The sequence below is a fragment of the Bison bison genome, unplaced genomic scaffold, assembly GCF_000754665.1.
Source record: "Bison bison bison isolate TAMUID 2011002044 unplaced genomic scaffold, Bison_UMD1.0 scf7180017864255, whole genome shotgun sequence".
Taxonomy (NCBI): Eukaryota; Metazoa; Chordata; class Mammalia; order Artiodactyla; family Bovidae; genus Bison; species Bison bison.
In genome coordinates this window covers 1,178,527-1,196,015 of record NW_011494827.1, presented here as the reverse complement: position 1 = coordinate 1,196,015, position 17,489 = coordinate 1,178,527, and the positions used below count along the sequence as shown (strand labels likewise).

The window sequence follows — 17,489 nt, the reverse complement described above, 5'->3', positions numbered from 1 at the left end:
GGCATCCTTTCCTGTCCCCTGTGGTGCCCGTCACTGACCCGGGTACAGCAGTTAACACGAGTGTGTGACAGAACATTCTTTAACCATAAACGTGCTGCCTCTGGTTTTGCACACTGTGATGTAGTTTCATTACGCCCGTAATTCTTTGGATTTGATCACATAGCCTGGGTCATTCTGCTCTGCCTCTCACAGTTGGCTGTGCTTGGGCCCCGTTCTCAGCCCACAAAGCAGGCTGCGGGTGGTCCAATCCCCGACTCACAGAGCAGGAGAGAGGACTCAGGCTGCTGGCTGTCAACATCATCAAGCAGCAGAAACTCTTCCTTAAATGAAGCCACATGTAGAATATGAAGAAACATGAACGCAGAATGAGGCAGGACAGAGACCAAGTCCCTAGACTTTCAGCCCCATCAGGCCCGAGTAACCTCTAAGGAACTTTCTGGGCCCCCAGGTCTCCATGGAAACCAGGGAAGGACCAGGGGATAGAGTTTAAGCCTTTCAGGCCACAGGGGAGGAAACAGCACCCAGAGAAGGAAAGTGTCAAATCTGAAGTGAGTGGATACAATCCCAAAGATAGGTCTGTTTTCTCTTCAAAATTCTAATACAATTGCAAACAACTCTTCTTGCATCAGCTAGAAAAATGTAGATGGTGCAACATTCTGGAAAGTCTAAGTTCTGCAGGAATCCTGGCTCTCTCCTGTTAACTGTGAGGCCCTATACAATCAATCACTCAAGCTTCTCCAAGCCTCAGTTTCCCCATGTGTAATAATGCCTGCCTTGGGGACCTGCTGTGGGCAATGGGTGCCAGGAAATCCATGAGGTGCCACTTAACTTGGGGAGTCTCCCTGACGCCATAGCAAATGCCATGCTTCTTCTTCCTCCACAATGTCAATTTCCTGGGCACATGCACCCTCTTCCCAGCACTCGCCAGTATCTTGAATTGTCCGTATTTTAATAATTATTGGATTTTTGCCTGTCTCCTGTCCAAACCAGGAACAGGGATGCTCCACGCAGTTAAAGCCATGCCTTTTGCTTTACACATATCATCAGCACTTACGACCATACCTGGCACATAACAGGCACTCAATAAATATGTACTGGAGGAATGAACTCATGAGTCCAAGGACAGCGGGCGCTCGTGCAGAGCCCCAGTCTGATGCACAGTCTGTTCGTTTATAGCCCTAACCCCCTCGGCCTCAGCTGTCTCTGTAAAGTGGAGAGGCCCAGAGCCAGCTGACAGGGCCCCAGGAATGATGAATGGCATGACCCCAGTGGAGCACTCAGTGCAATGCCAGGTACCCAGCAGGTGCTTAATATAAGTTCGCTATTAGAGCAGCCACCACTGTTATCCACCAGAATGTAGAAGGTCACTTCCACTTCTCAGCTTCATACACTTTACTCTGGATCACAGGTAAGGGGTGAAACCCCATGTGTCCAAATTAGCAAAATCCTTTCTACTGGGTTTAGAAGACTAAAGGGTTCGCTTTTGGTTTCCAGGTCAGTGTGGATTAGTGGGAGTGAAGAACCAAGGAAGTCGCCACCTACAGCTCCCTGCACATTATGTGGGGGAGACGGGACATTTACTCATTCCATCCCTCATTCAGCTGTTACTTAGTGAGCCATGTAACTTCACGTCTTTAATGCCAAGACATGATCCTGAGCCCTGGGAAGGAGCAGTGGAAATGCAAGAGATTCTGCCCTTTTGGAATCCTTCCTTCCTTCCTTTGTGTCTGTGTGTGTGTGTTTAAATGAGGCATAGAAAATAAAGAAGATGAATAAGTAAAATGGATCGTGTACTGTAAGGTTAGGAGCCGCCAGGGTAGAGAGGAACTCACAGTTTTAAATTGGGTGGTCAGAGAAAGAGCTCAAACAGGAGAAAGACCTGCGGGAAGTGAAGGGGTATGCCCTGCAGGTGTCCCCAGGAAGTTGTCCCAACAGAGGAAACATCAGTGCAAAAGACCAGAAGTAGGGACTGGCGGTGGGTGTGTGCCCAACTGCTGGAAGAAAATGGGGAGCTGCCATGTGACTTTCAAAAATGAGGAACAAGGACACCATGGTTTCCAATTTAATTAAGCTCACTACAGTGAATACACTCTTCCCAAATGTATTATATCCTAATGCAACTTTTGTATCTCTTGGGGATAGAGCTTAACATAAAATTGCTTGCCACTGAGACTCCCTCATCTTTAACGAAATCCTTACATGTTTAATCACTTAGTCATGTCCAACTCTTTGTGACCCCATGGCCTATACAGTCCATGGAATTCTCTAGGCCAGAATACTGGAGTGGGTAGCCTTTTCCTTCTCCAGGGGATCTTTCCACCCCAGGGATCGAACCCAGGTCTCCCACATTGCAGGTGGATTCTTTACCAGGTGAGCCACAAGGGAAGCGCAAGAATACTGGAGTGGGTAGCCTATCCCTTCTCCAGTAGATCTTCCTGACCCAGGAATTGAACAAGAGTCTCCTGCATCGCAGGCAGATTTCTAAATCTTCAACATGATAAAGGACATCCCTGGTGGCTCAGATGGTAAAGCGTCTGCCTACAATGCAGGAGACCCAAGTTCAATCCCTGGGTCAGGAAGATCTGGAGAAGGAAATGGCAACCCACTCTGGTATTTTTGCCTGAAAAATCCCATGGATGGAGGAGCCTGGTAGGCTACAGTCCATGGGGTCGCAAAGAGTCAGACACTACTGAGCGACTTCACTTTTCATGTTTAACTGCATTCCCTGCCTCCCACCAGAAACTTCATACACACAAACTGTTTACGGGATTTATGTTATTACCCACAGTTTTTCTCAGAAGGAAGTGTAAGAATGTATATATCTTGCTAACAAATATATCATTTCCATAGACCTTTCAGGTACACATTTGATTTGGACTTCAGAAAGCATGGAAAGGAGGGCGGTACTATACCCATTGTACAGATGAAGAAACTGAGGCTTTACCCAATATCTAACCACCGTATTTCTTCTTTTTAATTCCTCTCAAGGCATCGCTCTCATTGCTCATTCACCTTCAGACTATGAGGCTTATCCCTGAGCCTGGCTCCTAGAAGTTGAGTTTAGGAAGAGCAAATGCTTTGGTGTTAGACCTGGGCCTATCAGGGTTATTCTGGGCTGGCTTATACTGGCTCATGACAATTGCTGAATTTTCAGAAAATTTGCAAGCTGGCTGGCGTGCAATTAATTTGGTATAAACCATTTCCTAGACTGTTATTGCTGCTGTAATAGAGTACTATAGACTGGGGGACTTATAAACAATGGAAATTCCTTTCTCAAAACTGTGGAGGCTGGAAGTCCAAGATCAAGATCAAGGTGTGGGCAGATTTGAGGTCTGGCGAGGGTCAGCCTTCTGGCTCATAGATAGTTGTCTTCTTGCTGTGTCTTCACGAGGCAGAAGGGGAAGGAGTGAGTAAGGAAGCTCCATGGGGGCATTTATAAGGGCATTAATCCCATTCATGAAGGCTCCACCCTCGTGAATTAATCAACTCCCAAAGGCCCTCACCTCCTGACACCATCCCATTGCAGATTAGGCTTCAAACATATAAACCCAGGGAAGACACATACACCAAGTCTACAGCAGACCATGATGGGAATATTTACACCCTGGGAATTGGCTGACACTACAAATCAGGGTTTGCATTGTGTCCCCTTGGTCTGCTGGTTGTTAACCATTTCCTGGTATATTGTTGCCTCTAATCCCAATGCCACCTCCTGTCAGCTACTTAATCTTGCACGAGTTATTTAACCCACCCATCCTCAGCTTCTCCAACTGTAAACTGAAGACAAGAACATCCACCTTGAAAGATGGTTTGAACCAGTGAAGTTGCTCAGTCATGTCCAACTCTTTGTGATCCCATGGACTGTAGCCTACCAGGCTCCTCCATCCATGGAATTTTCCAGGCAAGAGTACTGGAGTGGGTTGCCATTTCCTTTTCCAGGGGATCTTCCCGACCCAGGGATTGAACCCAGGTCTCCCACACTGCAGGCAGACGCTTTACCATCTGAGCTACTAGGGAAGCGTTGTAAGACGGTTTAGATCAAGCTAAAATAGGAAAAGAGCCACGTACCATGGATGACCCAAATAGGGTAGTGTTACTAAGATTTTAAGACATGGATCTTAAGACCACTTGATAAAGTGTGGGAAGACTTTAATGAGTACCAAGGACCAAGGAGAGCCCTAATTACAGAAAAACCATGGGAAGTATAAGAAAGAGTCAGAGAAACGGGCACCAGAAGGGACTGTGTCGGGGGTTGGAAGGTGGGGAAGCAGAGGGCTCCAAAGACCACTGGCCAGTCCAAGGGAGTCCTGGCTTTCCCTCTGACCTTCTGCAAACTCCACGCCCTTCCTGATTGATTGATGGACCACCCCCCCCTTCACTCACAAGAACTGTCTGACATAGCGCCCAATTCTACCCTGCCTCCAGCCTGGTTTTTCATGGAACAACCTGTAGCTCCTCATCCCTCCCTTTCCACAGTTCAGTGCTGACCCTTTGGATATCAGAATGGAGCTGGGACATTTTATAATCCCCACTCACTCCCTTAGGGATGACAAACCTATTCCACTTAAAAGTAAAATTTGGGAAATCTGACATCTTGAAAGCACAAACCAAGTGACCAGTGATACTGACAAATCCTTGAATAGTAAAAGGTGAGACAAGGACCCTGGACATGTCAGCATCACCTCTTGCTTCCTTCTAGTAAGGGAGTTGCCATGGTGATGGAGACTAAAGAAGATGCTGCTAATTGGAATTGAGAAAACCCCATGAGCATTTCCCGTCTCTGACCCCCAGGACATGGTGGCCATTTGCTATCTCTATATTTTTAAGTTACCCAGGCCCCCAAAGGACAGTGACTATTCAAGGAAAAGAGCAGAGAAACACAAATTGGTTAAAGGGTCTGTCCTTTCTCATCTGTAAGCTCTGTAAAGATCAGGAGTGACTATCTTGCCCACTGTTCCATCACCAATGCCAGCACAGATGCTGCAGATCCTTAACAAACACTGAAAGAATTAATTTATTGAACACTGTGGATGCTGAGACTACAGAGGCAAATGAGACATGGCCCCAATCCCCAGGAGTCTCACACTAATGGACGAAACAGATGTACAAGCAGATAAATGTGATTGAACTGCCTTGTTCTGCAATAGAGTCCAGAAGGAAGCACTACCTGTCGTCACGTGGGCAGCAACCCTGAGGCAGCTCGGAGGAGAAGGTAGTTGCTGGCCTATGAACTCCAAGAGGGCAGGAGACAGAAGGATCCTCTTCTTCTCTGGACCCTAAGAAATTAAGACAGGGGCACTTCCCTAGTGGTCCAGTGGATAAGAGTCCACCTACCAATGCAGGAGACGGGTTTGATCTCTGGTCCGGGAAGATTCCACATATAGCGGAACAACTAAGCCCGTGTGCCACAACTACTGGGCCCGCACTCTAGAGCTCCCAAGCTGCAAGTACTGAGCTCCTGCCCCGCAACTACTAAAGCCCACACACCTAGAGCCTGTGCTCTGTTACAAGAGAAGCCACCGTAATGAGAAACCCACACACTGCAACTAGAAAACAGTCCCGCTCATCACACCTAGAGAAAGCCCACGCACAGCAATGCTCAGTCATGTCTGACTCTTTGCCACCCCATGGACTGTAGCCTGCCAGGCTCCTCTGTTCATGTCCATGGGGATTCTCCAGGCAAGAATACTACAGTGGGTTGCCATGTCCTCCTCCAGGGGATCTTCCCAACCAACGGATTGAACTCAGGTCTCCCACGTTGCAGGTGGATTCTTTACCGTCTGAGCCACCAGAGAAGCCCAATGAAGACCCAGTGCAACTACAAGCAAAATTGAAAAAAAAAAAAAAACTCTTTTAAGAAATTAAGCCAGTGCCTGGTACACAGGAAGAGTCAAATAAATGTCTATTTAATGAATGAATACTTGTAGGGGAAGAGCAGACGTTCTCACAGAGAAGAAAGGGGAATCGGTATTCCAGGCAGAAGGAACAGCAAATGCAAAAGGCCTGGAGGGATCAAAACGACAAGATGAATGATGGGTCCCACTAATCACTTAGTGTGGCTGGAACAAAAATGCACGAAGACAGGAGCAGGCATGGGCGTCCAGAGGAGGGACTAACATAATATCAGAGGCCAGGTTGTGAAGAAACATTTATTCTGTGGGCTTTGGGGAGTCATTGCAGAATTCTAATCAGAGGTGGGGTGGGCTTAGATTTGCACTTTGATGAGACTTTCCCTGTGCTGTAGGCTAAATGTTTATGTCCCCTTCTCCCAGTTCATATGTTGAAACTCTAGTCCCCTGTGTGAGGGATACAGAGTGGCTGGGGGATAATCAGGTCATGAGGATGGAGCCCTTGTGATGGTATTAGTGCCCTTATAAGTAGAGGCAAGACAGTGCTCTCCCTCTCTCTCCCTCTCTCTCCCTCTCTCTCCCTCTCTCCCAGACCAAGGGGAAGGCACAGCAGGAGGACAGCCATCTCTACACCAGGAAAAGGGTCTTCATCAGAACTTGACCATGCTGGCCCCCCATCTCAGACTTCCCAGCCTGCAGAACTATGGGAAATAAATGTCTATTATTTAATCCACCAGTCTATGGTAATCTGTTATGGCAGCCTGAGCTGAACAAGACAACTTGTGTGTGGCAAACTGGTGATGACTAAGTGCTAAAATGCCAGTTGGGAGGTTGTAGCAATATTCAAGATCAAAGATGATTATTTTTATGAAAATGAAGCTGCTCAGTAACTGGTGATTCTTTATACAGGGCTTTGGTGTGTGCATGCTCAGTCTCTTTAGTTGTGTCTGACTCTGCGACCCCATGGTCTGAAGTTTGCCAGGTTCCTCTGTCCATGGGATTTTCCAGGCAAGAATACTGGAGTGGGTCGCATGCTATCCTCCAGGAGATATTCCCGACCCAAGGATCAACCCATGTTTCTGTGTCTCCTGCACTGCAGGCAGATTCTTTACCACTGAGCCCATCAGGGAAACTCTGTACAGGTCTTTGTCCTTCATCAGAGGTTCCCTAAGGGACTTCCTGTCTCTGTCCTCTCTACAACCTTCTTTCCTGCCCCCTGCTTCAGACAGATCAGCTCTATCTTTCAACACCTTATGTAGTTTTACTTGAATCAAAGGTCTCAATGCCAAAAAAAAATTTAGCCACTAATTTAAGTGGTTCTTTCTTGGCTTCCAGTAGCCTGTTAGAGAGCTGTGTCATAATTCAGCCATTCTCTACTCAGGGAAGGCTCTAGAAACAATACTTGCTATGAGAACTGTTTACATTAATTGCAGGTATCTGTTCTCATCTTGTCCTGCCAGGTATCCACCCCTCCATCCCCACAGTTACTTCAACAGCAAATAGGGCGGGGGAGGCACCTGCCCAGCTGTAAATAGAACATTTAACAGTCTAGTAAATGTAGTCAATCTGGTAAGTAGAATTGGATTTTGAAAATACAGTCTGAAAATACACACAAACTACCTCCCCACTACCACTGATCAAGACAAAAGTCTTTAGTACTGAAAACTCAATCCATCTTCTAATAGTCAGCAAGCACGTCCTCATGTTCACAGCTGGATGAGGACAGGATTGGTCCAGCCAGCCCATAGCTGACCTGAAGGACAAGTGCTAGTCCTACCAGCAGCAGTGGAGGTCCCTGACCCAGCAGCCGCCTCAAGCTCAGGACCGTGTGGATGCTTGTATGCATTAATATTGCCCTGTTTGGTCTTTACAGCAACCCTGTGATGTGATCACCTTTTCACTTCCATTTTCCAAAGAAGTAAACTGAGACACAGAAGGGAGACTCAAATCACTCTCAAGGCATCTGTACTAGTCTGCTCAGGCTGCCGTAACAAAACCACCACCTGGGAGACTGAAGCAGTGGAAGTGTATTCTCGCACAATTCTGGAGGTTGGAAGCCCGAGATCAGGGTCCAAGATCAGGACGCAGGCATGGTTGTGTTCCGGTGAGGGCTCTCTTCTTGGTTTGCAGGCAGGCCCCTTCCTGCTCTGTCCTTACATGGTGGAGACTCGAACTCTCTCCATCTTCTTACAAGGCTACCATCCTTTTGGATTAGTGGTGGTAGTTGCTTAGTCATGTCCAACTCTTTGTGACTCCATGGACTGTAACCTGCCAGGCTCCTCTGTCCATGGAATTCTCCAGGCAAGAATATTAGAATGGGTTGCCATTCCCTTCTCCAGGGTCTCTTCCTGACTCAGGGATCGAATTCAGGTTTCCTCCATTGCAGACAGATTCTTTACCATCCGAGCCACCAGGGAAGCAGACAGGTAAAGATCACATTGGATTAGGGTTCTACCCTAATGACCTCGTTTAACCTTAATAGCCACCAAAAGGTCCTATCTCCAGATACAATCACATTGTGAGTTAGGGTATCAATATATGAATTTTTGTGGGGCAGGGAGAGGGTAGGGAGGAAACACAATTCAGTCCATAGCAACCTCTTCACCTACAAGAGGCAGAGCTGTTATTAGAACCTGGGAGATCAGACCTCAGAGCCCGAGTGTTGGAACTCTCTGCCTCATCTCTCCCCTCCCCTCCTCTCCCACGCCCTGCCTCTCCAGGGCTCCTGTTACTGCACAACTCCTCTGTTTGGGGTGGGATATTTCATCACCTTTTTCCTTTGCTCCAGTTGTCTAAAGCCCCAGAGAGCAGAACAGCTTTGCTTCAGAACAGGTGAAAATATTGCACTTGACAACTCAACCTGAATCGTCACAGGCTTGGGAACACCCATCATTCATTCTCTAGAGGCCAAACTGTCGCGAAAACTAATCAGTGCCTGGTCTTTGCCTCTGCCAGTTATAGAGCATGTCAGCAAAAGACAGGAATGAGAAGGAGCGCAGTCAGGCGCTCCAAGGCCATGGTAATTCACCCTCCGTGTAATGAGATGAAAAGCTGACGTGTAATTAATTCAAAGCCATGGCATCCTTATGAGCCTGACAAGTGATTCCACACCACACTCCCTGCTAGCAGGGTGACAGAGCAGCCAAACAGAAGCCTCGCAGGAGGTGCTCCATGCAGGGAGGAAGGGGAAACGGTAGGCAAAGAAGGAAAGGGCCAGGGCCTTCTCACAGCAGCAGTGGTAGAAGGGTTGCAAGCATGGGCCACGAAGTCAGACTGGATTCAAGTCCCATCTCCTCCATCTACTAGTGGTGTGACTCAATTACCCCATCTGTAAAACGGGGACAGGTCACTCAATGCCAGCCCTGTATGCCAGCTGTTGTCCTATACGACTGTATTTTCAAGATACGGTACTATAAGATTAGAAATGTTTTCTTTACTTTTGTGGGTTTTTTAAAAATAAATAATTTGTGTGAAAAGTACTTTAAACCTATTACAGTACAGTATTATACAGCTGATTGTGTTAGTTGGGTACCCAGGCTAACTTTGTTGGTCTTACGAACAAACTGGACTTACGAATGCATTCTAGGAAAGATACTCATTCATATGCAGGGACTTACTATAAAAAAAGAATTACACACCAGAATGCAACCTGGTGGTGGTGGGATTCTAGATAACCATTTCCTTCTTGTTGTTCTTGTTTAGTTTCTGAATCCTGTCTGACTCTTTGCAACCCCATGGACTGTAGCCCACCAGACTCCTCTGTCCATGGGATTTTTCCAGGCAAGAATACTGGAGTGGGTTGCCATTTCCTCCTCCAGGGGATCTTCGCAACCCAGGAATCAAGTCCACGTCTCTTGCAGTGGCAGGTGGATTCTTTACCACTGAGTCACTGGGGAAGCCCTATTGCCTTCTTCCGTACATCATTTTCTGCATTTTGCAATGAACCTATACTGCTTTTCTGATCAGAAATGGTGCAGCCACTGTGCAAAATAGTCTGGAGGTTCCTCAAAAAATTAAAAATATAACTACCATATGATCCAGCTACCCCATTCCTGGGTATTTATCCAAAGAACAGAAAAATACTCATTCAAAAGATATTTGTACAACTATGTTATAATAGCCAAGATATGGTAATAACTTCACAGCCCATCAACAGACGAATGGATGGAGAAGATGTGGGGTGTGTGTGTGTATATACATAACTGATTACTACTCTGCCGTAATAATACAGATGAAATTTTGCTATTTGCAACAACATGGATGGACTTTGAGGGTATTATGGTAAGAGAAATAGATCAGATGGAGAAAGACAAGCCCTGTATGATTTTACTCACATGTGGCATATAAAAAACAAACAAAAAATACATGAACAAACCAGATCAATCAAAAACAAACACATACATGCTGAGAACACAGTGGTTATCAGAGGGAAAGGGGCGGGGCCAGGGGAGTGTGAAGTGATGAAAGGGGATCAACTGAATGGTGACGAATGGAAGCTTAATTTTTGGTGATGAGCACACTGGAGTGCATACAGAAATATAATGTTGTACACAAGAAACAAATATAGTATTAATAAACTAAATGTCCCCTCAATAAAAAGTAAATTAGAAAATTTCTCTTGCATAGCAATTAAAACATGAAGCGGTTTTATTTCCCCCAAATAACTGAAGTACTTGTGTGGCTGGAGACATGACAGACACACACTTGTTACCAGTCTCTAATGTATGACATTTCCCCATAGAAATGCCCATCTGAGGCATTTGGTAGGAGGAAGCTGGGTAGACTGGGAGGTATTAGAAGCCTCAGAAAGAGGAAACTTCACATGCAAAGGCTCAGAGGCAGGGAAACCACCAGCAAAGTGGCAAATCTAGGACACAAAGCAGAGACAAGAGCCAGCAGTGCTATGCAGAGAGTTTCAGAACATGGATGGAACTGGGCCCTGTGGGCCAGATTCAGAAGTTGGAATTCAGCATGTCCACACCGGGCAGCCATCCAGAGTGGAGTAAAACATCAGCTCCCAGAAGTCCTTCTTGCCATCAACATCATGCAGGTGATTTTCGATAAATTCCCTTAGAAGACTCCCACTTGGCATCCTCTTAAAACATTGTACCTGCGTTCTCAAACATACAACAACCTTCTCTTCTAAATCAATTTCAATTCCGATTCACCAGGTAAGAGAATAGAATGAAAATTAAGTATGTGCTTAATGATTTCATCAGAAAATGACAATAGTCATTGGAAAGCATACACAGTGATATATTCAAAAGAACATCCGAACCCAGAAAATTCCGTTTCCTCTCTGAACAATGCAGGATTCCTGCTGCAGAGCCGTGTCTGTGTTTGGCCGCACCATGAGGCATTCACAGCAACCCTGGAGGGACTCACTCACCAAAGATTGACCAGGAAAGGATGCTCCAGGCCCTGCATGATCTGGAGTTCCCGGAAGACGTTCCGCACCTCATCCCTCTCGATGCACTTCTGCTTGTTCATGTACTTCATCGCATACATTTTCTTGGTGTCTCGCTTCTGCACGATGCACACCTGAGTGACAGCCAAAGGGGAGAACGTTCAGACCAACATTTCAAAAGAACAAAAAGGGAAAGCCCCTCACTGCCTCCCCACTCCTGGGTTCAAGGCTCGGTTCTGAAATCCTGGTGGGCGAGCAGCCCTGGCTATGCCACAGTCCCTCCACATTGGCATCATGGAAGAGCTGCTGATCAGTATTTACACTAAGTACTGCCCATATAGGGATTCCTTGGTGACTCAACCTCAAAGAATCCGTCTGCCAGTGCAGGAGACATGGGCTTGATCCTTGATCTGGAAAGATCCCTGGGAGTGAAACTTAAAGTCGTTCAGTCCTGTCTGACTCTTTGCAACCCCATGGACTATACAGCCCAGGGAACTGTCCAGGCCAGAATACTGGAGTGAGTACACTTTCCCTTCTCCAGGGGGATCTTCCCAACTCAGGGATCGAACCCAGGTCTCCTGTATTGTAGGGGGATTCTTTACCAGCTGAGCCACAAGGGAAGTCCAAGAATACCAGACTGGTAGCCTATCCCTTCTCCAGCGGATCTTCCCAACCCAGGAATCAAACTGGGGTCTCCTGCATTGCAGGCAAATTCTTTACCAAGTGAGCTATCAGGGAAGCCCTCCCCTGGAGAAGGAAATGGCAACCCACTCTAGTATCCTTGCCTGGAAAATCCCATGGACAGAGGAGCCTGGTGGGCTACAGTCTGTGGGGTCACAAAGAGTCAGACACAATTTAGTGGCTAAACAGCACAACCGCCTTCAACTGCAAGGAAACTGCAGCTGAGTGTGCTAATTAGAGTTCAACAAGCTTCTCAGTGTCAAATCCACAACACTTTGACTTTGGAGCAACTCCCTAACTCACAAGGGGCTGCAGTGGGAGGGGGAACCTGCTGTCAGAGAAGGCTGTCTGGAGGCGCTAATGCCAGAGGGGAGTCATGAAAGGCTGGCAAGATGGCAAAGTCAAAAGAAGAGACGTTCAAGGAAAAGGAAAGATATAAAGGAGGACATGGAGCCTTAGGACACCCAGCAAGGAGTACAGTGTCACTGGAAAAAATTAGCAGGAAGAACAGATACCGTGTTCCCAACATCCTGACAGGGTTTTGCCTTCCTTTCCCCAGGTTGCCACATCAAAGGACCACAGACTGGGGGGCTCAACACAGGAGACATTTACTGTCTCACAGCTCTGGAGGCCGGAAGCTCCAAATTAAAGTGCTGGCAGGGCTGTACCCTCTGCAGGCTCTCAGAGAGAATCTTTCTTGGCCTCTTCTAATTTCTGAAGGTTGTTACCAATCCTGGATGCTCCGTGCTAGCAGCTAAATAAGTCAGTAAGTGTTAGTCGCTCAGTTGTGCCCAACTCTTTGTAACCCTATAGACTGCAACCCACCAGGCTCCTCTGTCCATGAGATTTTCCAGGCCAGGATACTGGAGTGGCTTGCCATTTCCTTCTCCGGGGGATCTTCCCAACCCAGGGATCGAACCCCAGTCTCCTGCACTGCAGGCAGATTCTTTACCGACTGAGCTACAAGGGAAGCCCTTACTAGCAGCTCCATCATGTAAATTTGGGGGTGGGGTGACACTGTTCAACTCAGTACAGTAACTACTCTTAACACCCTCACTTGACAGATAAAGGAAGAGATGCACAGAAAGGTCTTAGACCTTCTTCACACCTTGGGACTCAAACTCAGGCTCTCTGCCCCTCCAGCCGGTGCTTTTCACCAATGATGCTCCTCCTGGGAAACAGGGCTGTGATGGACAACACCAGGGATGTGGTCGCCGGCTTGGGAGTGCAGGGTTTTCTCCAGGCAGCCCAAGTTGCTCTTCTGTTGGAACTCGGGACCCTTTTGGCCCCAACAGGCTGTGAATCTGAGGCGGATACAAGACAGTGGGGGCTTTCCTGGTGGCTCAGTAGTAAAGAATCCATCTGCCAATGTAGGAGATCTGGGTTCGATCCTTGGTCCAGGAAGATCCCACATGCCATGGAGCAACTAAGTCTCTATGCCACAACTACTGAGTCTGTGCTCTAGAGCCCAGGAACCAAAACAACGGAAGCCCCTACACTCCAGAGCTGGTGCTTGGCAACCAGAGAAGCCACCGCACTGAGAAGCATGTGCACCACAACTAGAGTAGCCCCGATTCACTGCAACTAGAGAAAAGCCTGCGCAGCAACAAGGACCTAGCAGAGCTCATTAAAACAAACAAAAAAAGAAGATGATGGACAAAAGCCTGAATTCCGATTCCCACTCTGGTTCTTGCTGTCTTTCTGAGCTTCTGTCTCAGCATCTGTCTGAACTGAGTTATCAAAGCCCACCCTGCCCCACTGGGATGAAACTAAACAAGACTGAGGATGTGAGAGAGCCTGGCTGCATCTGGGGGATGATAAATGTCACCCGAATCTTAATGTCTTAAAGAGCACATTTCATGAAACCTCCAAATGAGTGTTTTTCTAGGCAGTACATCAGTGGCACGAAGTTCTTGTTGTTCAGTAGCTCAGTCGTGTCTGCCTCTTTGTGACCTCGTGGACTGCAGCACACCAGGCTTCCCTGTCCTTCACTATCTCTTTGAGTTTGCTCAAACTTATGTCAATAGAGTCGGTGATGCCATCCAACCATCTCATCCTCTGTCGTCCCCTTCTCCTCCTGCCTTCAATCTTTCCCAGCATCTGGGTCTTTTCTAGTGAGTCAGCCCTTCGCATCAGGTGGCCAAAGTACTGCAGTTTAAGCTTCAGCATCAGTCCTTCCAATGAATATTAAGTGTTGATTTCCTTTAGGATGGACTGGTTTAATCTCCTTGCAGTCCAAGGGACTCTCAAAAGTCTTCTCCAACACCACAGTTCAGAAGCATCAGTTCTTTGGTGCTTATCCTTCTTTATGGTCCAACGCTCACATCCATACGTGACTACTGGAAAAACCATAGCTCTGACTATACGCACCTTTGCTGGCAAAATGATGCCTCTGCTTTTTAATACACTACCTAGGTTTGTCTAGGTTTTCCTTCCAAGGAGCAGTGTCTTTTAATTTCACGACTGCAGTCACCATCCACAGTGATTTTGGAGCCCAAGAAAATGAAGTCTCTCACTGTTTCCATTGTTTCCCCATCTATTTGTCATGAAGTGATGGGACTGGATGCCATGGTCTTACTTTTTTGAATGTTGAGTTTTAAGCCAGCGTTTTCACTGTCTTCTTCCATCTTCATCAAGAGGCTCTTTAGTGGCATGAGGTTGAAGGCTCACAACCTTTACCAACAAACTTTAAGTTTGTATAAAGCCAGAGGAGGCAAAGGTGTGCTATACAAAAGCCCTGTGGGGCCGTGGTCCACAGGAATCTGAGACCCTTCTACAGCCCTGAGATCCACATCTGCAGGCAGACATGTGGTGGGTGGATCATTCTACTAATTAGGGTTTCCCATCTCCGTCACTCTTCATTTGTCTTCTCAGAAAAGGTGTGGAACAGACACGACTTCTGCCAGGGCTGGGAGCCCTGAAGTCCAGTCAGCTGCATCATCTCAAAAAGCTGAGGCTGTGACTCCATGGGGTCTGGGCAACACCCATGTGAGAGGAAGAGCCCCTGTCCCCCCTACCCTGTCCCCAGCTCTTGTTGGTATAACTGATGGTGGGCGAAGGTGCTGAGAGATGGCTCTCACCTCCCCTGGAAGAGGGGAAGTTGACACTCACTGCAGCTCAGAGACAGCTCAGGAGCTAGGGGAGACTCTTCAAAATGGGATTCGAATTCGAGCTTTCAAAGCAGAGCTCGTGAGTTGCATAGGGCTTGGACGTCTGACTCTGGGTACCAGATAAGGAAGGGAGGTTGATACAGAATGTTGCCTGGAGGGGTTGAGCATCTCAGCCTCCTGGGCTCAGAACAGGTGTTCCAGAGGGAACGTCAGCCCTCCTTACCAATGGTCAGCTCTGCTCAGGTGCTGGGAAATTTCCAAACAGAGGAGGTGGGTCCCAGGTGGCCTCAGCACTCCTCAGCAGGGCAGCACAGAACCCCTTCCACCAGAAACCACAATTAATGAGGCAGACTACATGCAGTTTGGCCAGAGCCACTCCAGCTGCTGACTGGCAGTTAACAACCATCATTAGTCTAATTCAGTTAGGAATTGATTTATCATTTATTAATAACAATTTATTGGGGCAAATAAATAAATGCTAGTGAGCATGGATTTCAGATGACTTGTCGTAAGAAAGACATGTGGCCAGCATACTGTGCATCAGAAATCTGGGACCTGATCCCACTTTGGCAGAGAAGGGGGACCGCTGGGTGTTGAGAATCTCCATCACACTGGCATCCAGTATTCCCCAGTGGACTGCTCATTCACAGCACTGATGACCTCAGTCTGCAGCACCCTCAGAGGTCTGGGAGGACCCTAGGATGGTGTATTTTGTAAAAAGCTTCCCAGGGGAATCTGACATGCAGGCCAGCTGAGAATCACTTTGCTGGACTCTTCAGGAAAGTCCTTGTCTGGCTGTATCCTCAGTGACCTTTATGGTCACGACTGTGAACCCCACTCTTCAGCTCAGGCAAGCCTGGCTCTGGGGAAACAGATGACCCCAGAATCAGAGAAACCAGAGCTGTGCTGGGAACCCAGGACTGTGCAGGTGCAAAGGCTGGTGCTGCCCTTCCGTGGACCAGCCTGGATGCTTCTTCGTACATGATTCAGTTGACCTTTGCTGTGCTGCCCACCCCATCCTCAGCTTGAGTGCACTTAGCAAATCCTGCTGATTGATGTACAGGTGTAGTGTAACATTTAAAGACACTGGTGATGCTTGCAGGAGCAAGAATCTGAGCAGGGGAAAAAACCAAATTGGGGAAAAGTGAAAAAAATCAGGATTAAATAAGGTCAATATGCCAGCAAATTTGGAAAACTCAGCAGTGGCCACAGGACTGGAAAAGGTCAGTTTTCATTCCCTAAGAAAGGCAATGCCAAAGAATGCTCAAACTACGACACGATTGTACTCATCTCACACACTAGGAAAGTAATGGTCAAAATTCTCCAAGCCAGGCTTCAGCAGTACATGAACCATGAACTTCCAGATGTTCAAGCTGGTTTTAGAAAAGGCAGAGGAACCAGAGACCAAATTGCCAACATCTTCTGGATCATCAAAAAAGCAAAAGAGTTCCAGAAAAACATCTATTTCTGCTGTATTGACTATGCCAAAGCCTTTACTGTGTGGATCACAATAAACTGTGGAAAATACTGAAAGAGATGGGAATACCAGACCACCTGACCTGACTCTTGAGAAACCTGTGTGTAGGTCAGGAAGCAACAGTTAGAACTGGACATGGAACAACAGATTGGTTCCAAATAGGAAATGGAGTATGTCAAGGTTGTATATTGTCACCCTGCTTATTTAACTTATATGCAAAGTACATCATGAGAAACGCTGGGCTGGAAGAAGCACAAGCTGGAATCAAGATTGCCGGGAGAAATATCAATAACCTCAGATATGCAGATGACACCACCCTTATGGCAGAAAGTGAAGAGGAACTGCCGGGGTCCAGCCCCGGTGGATCCAGGGAATTCGAAGCAGGGACGGCATCGGCGAGGATCAGGAAACAACTGCTTAATTAAACGTTAATTAAGGATATAAAGAGTGATAGAATAAGGATAGCTCAGTAGGAAAATTCAGTAAGAAAAGAGGCTGAAATAAGGATAGCTCAGTGAGGAAATTCAGTGGAGAAAAGAGGCTGAATAATTCAGCCAGAAGGTGAGAGAAAGAACGACATGGGGAGACCAAGTTTCGGTGAACAAGGCCCGCACTTTATTTTCCAAAGTAGTTTTTATACCTTAAGTTATGCATAGAGGATAATGGGGGAAGGGGTAGAGTCATGCAGTAAGCCAGGCTTTCTTTCTGCAAACTTATCATATGCAAAAGTTTAGGTGATTTGCATCATCTTCTGGCCCGGAGGCCTGTTAACATTTTAAGACCCTTTCTTCAGAAAACTTATTTTTCTCTAAAGGTGATAAGTCAAGCGCCACCCTCCAAAAGCATTAGATAAAGTTGCATTCCTACAGAGCAAAGGTGTGGTGGGCTATAACAAGAAAAAGAATTAACTCAAGGGTCCAAGGTTACAAACATTAAAGCTACTACTTACACCAATTATATCAATC

General features: G+C 46.9%; 1 protein-coding gene across 1 annotated transcript in view; it reads right to left on the bottom strand.

The window, feature by feature from the left end:
• Nucleotides 1–17,489, bottom strand: part of STK32B (serine/threonine kinase 32B) — a gene marked incomplete at its 5' end in the record, with an annotated part of 406,524 nt that overhangs the window by 264,091 nt on the left and 124,944 nt on the right. Inside the window, one exon of the mRNA XM_010847794.1 lies at nucleotides 11,239–11,390. Coding sequence (XP_010846096.1) covers nucleotides 11,239–11,390 — 152 coding nt within the window. The remainder of the gene's footprint in view (nucleotides 1–11,238; nucleotides 11,391–17,489) is intronic.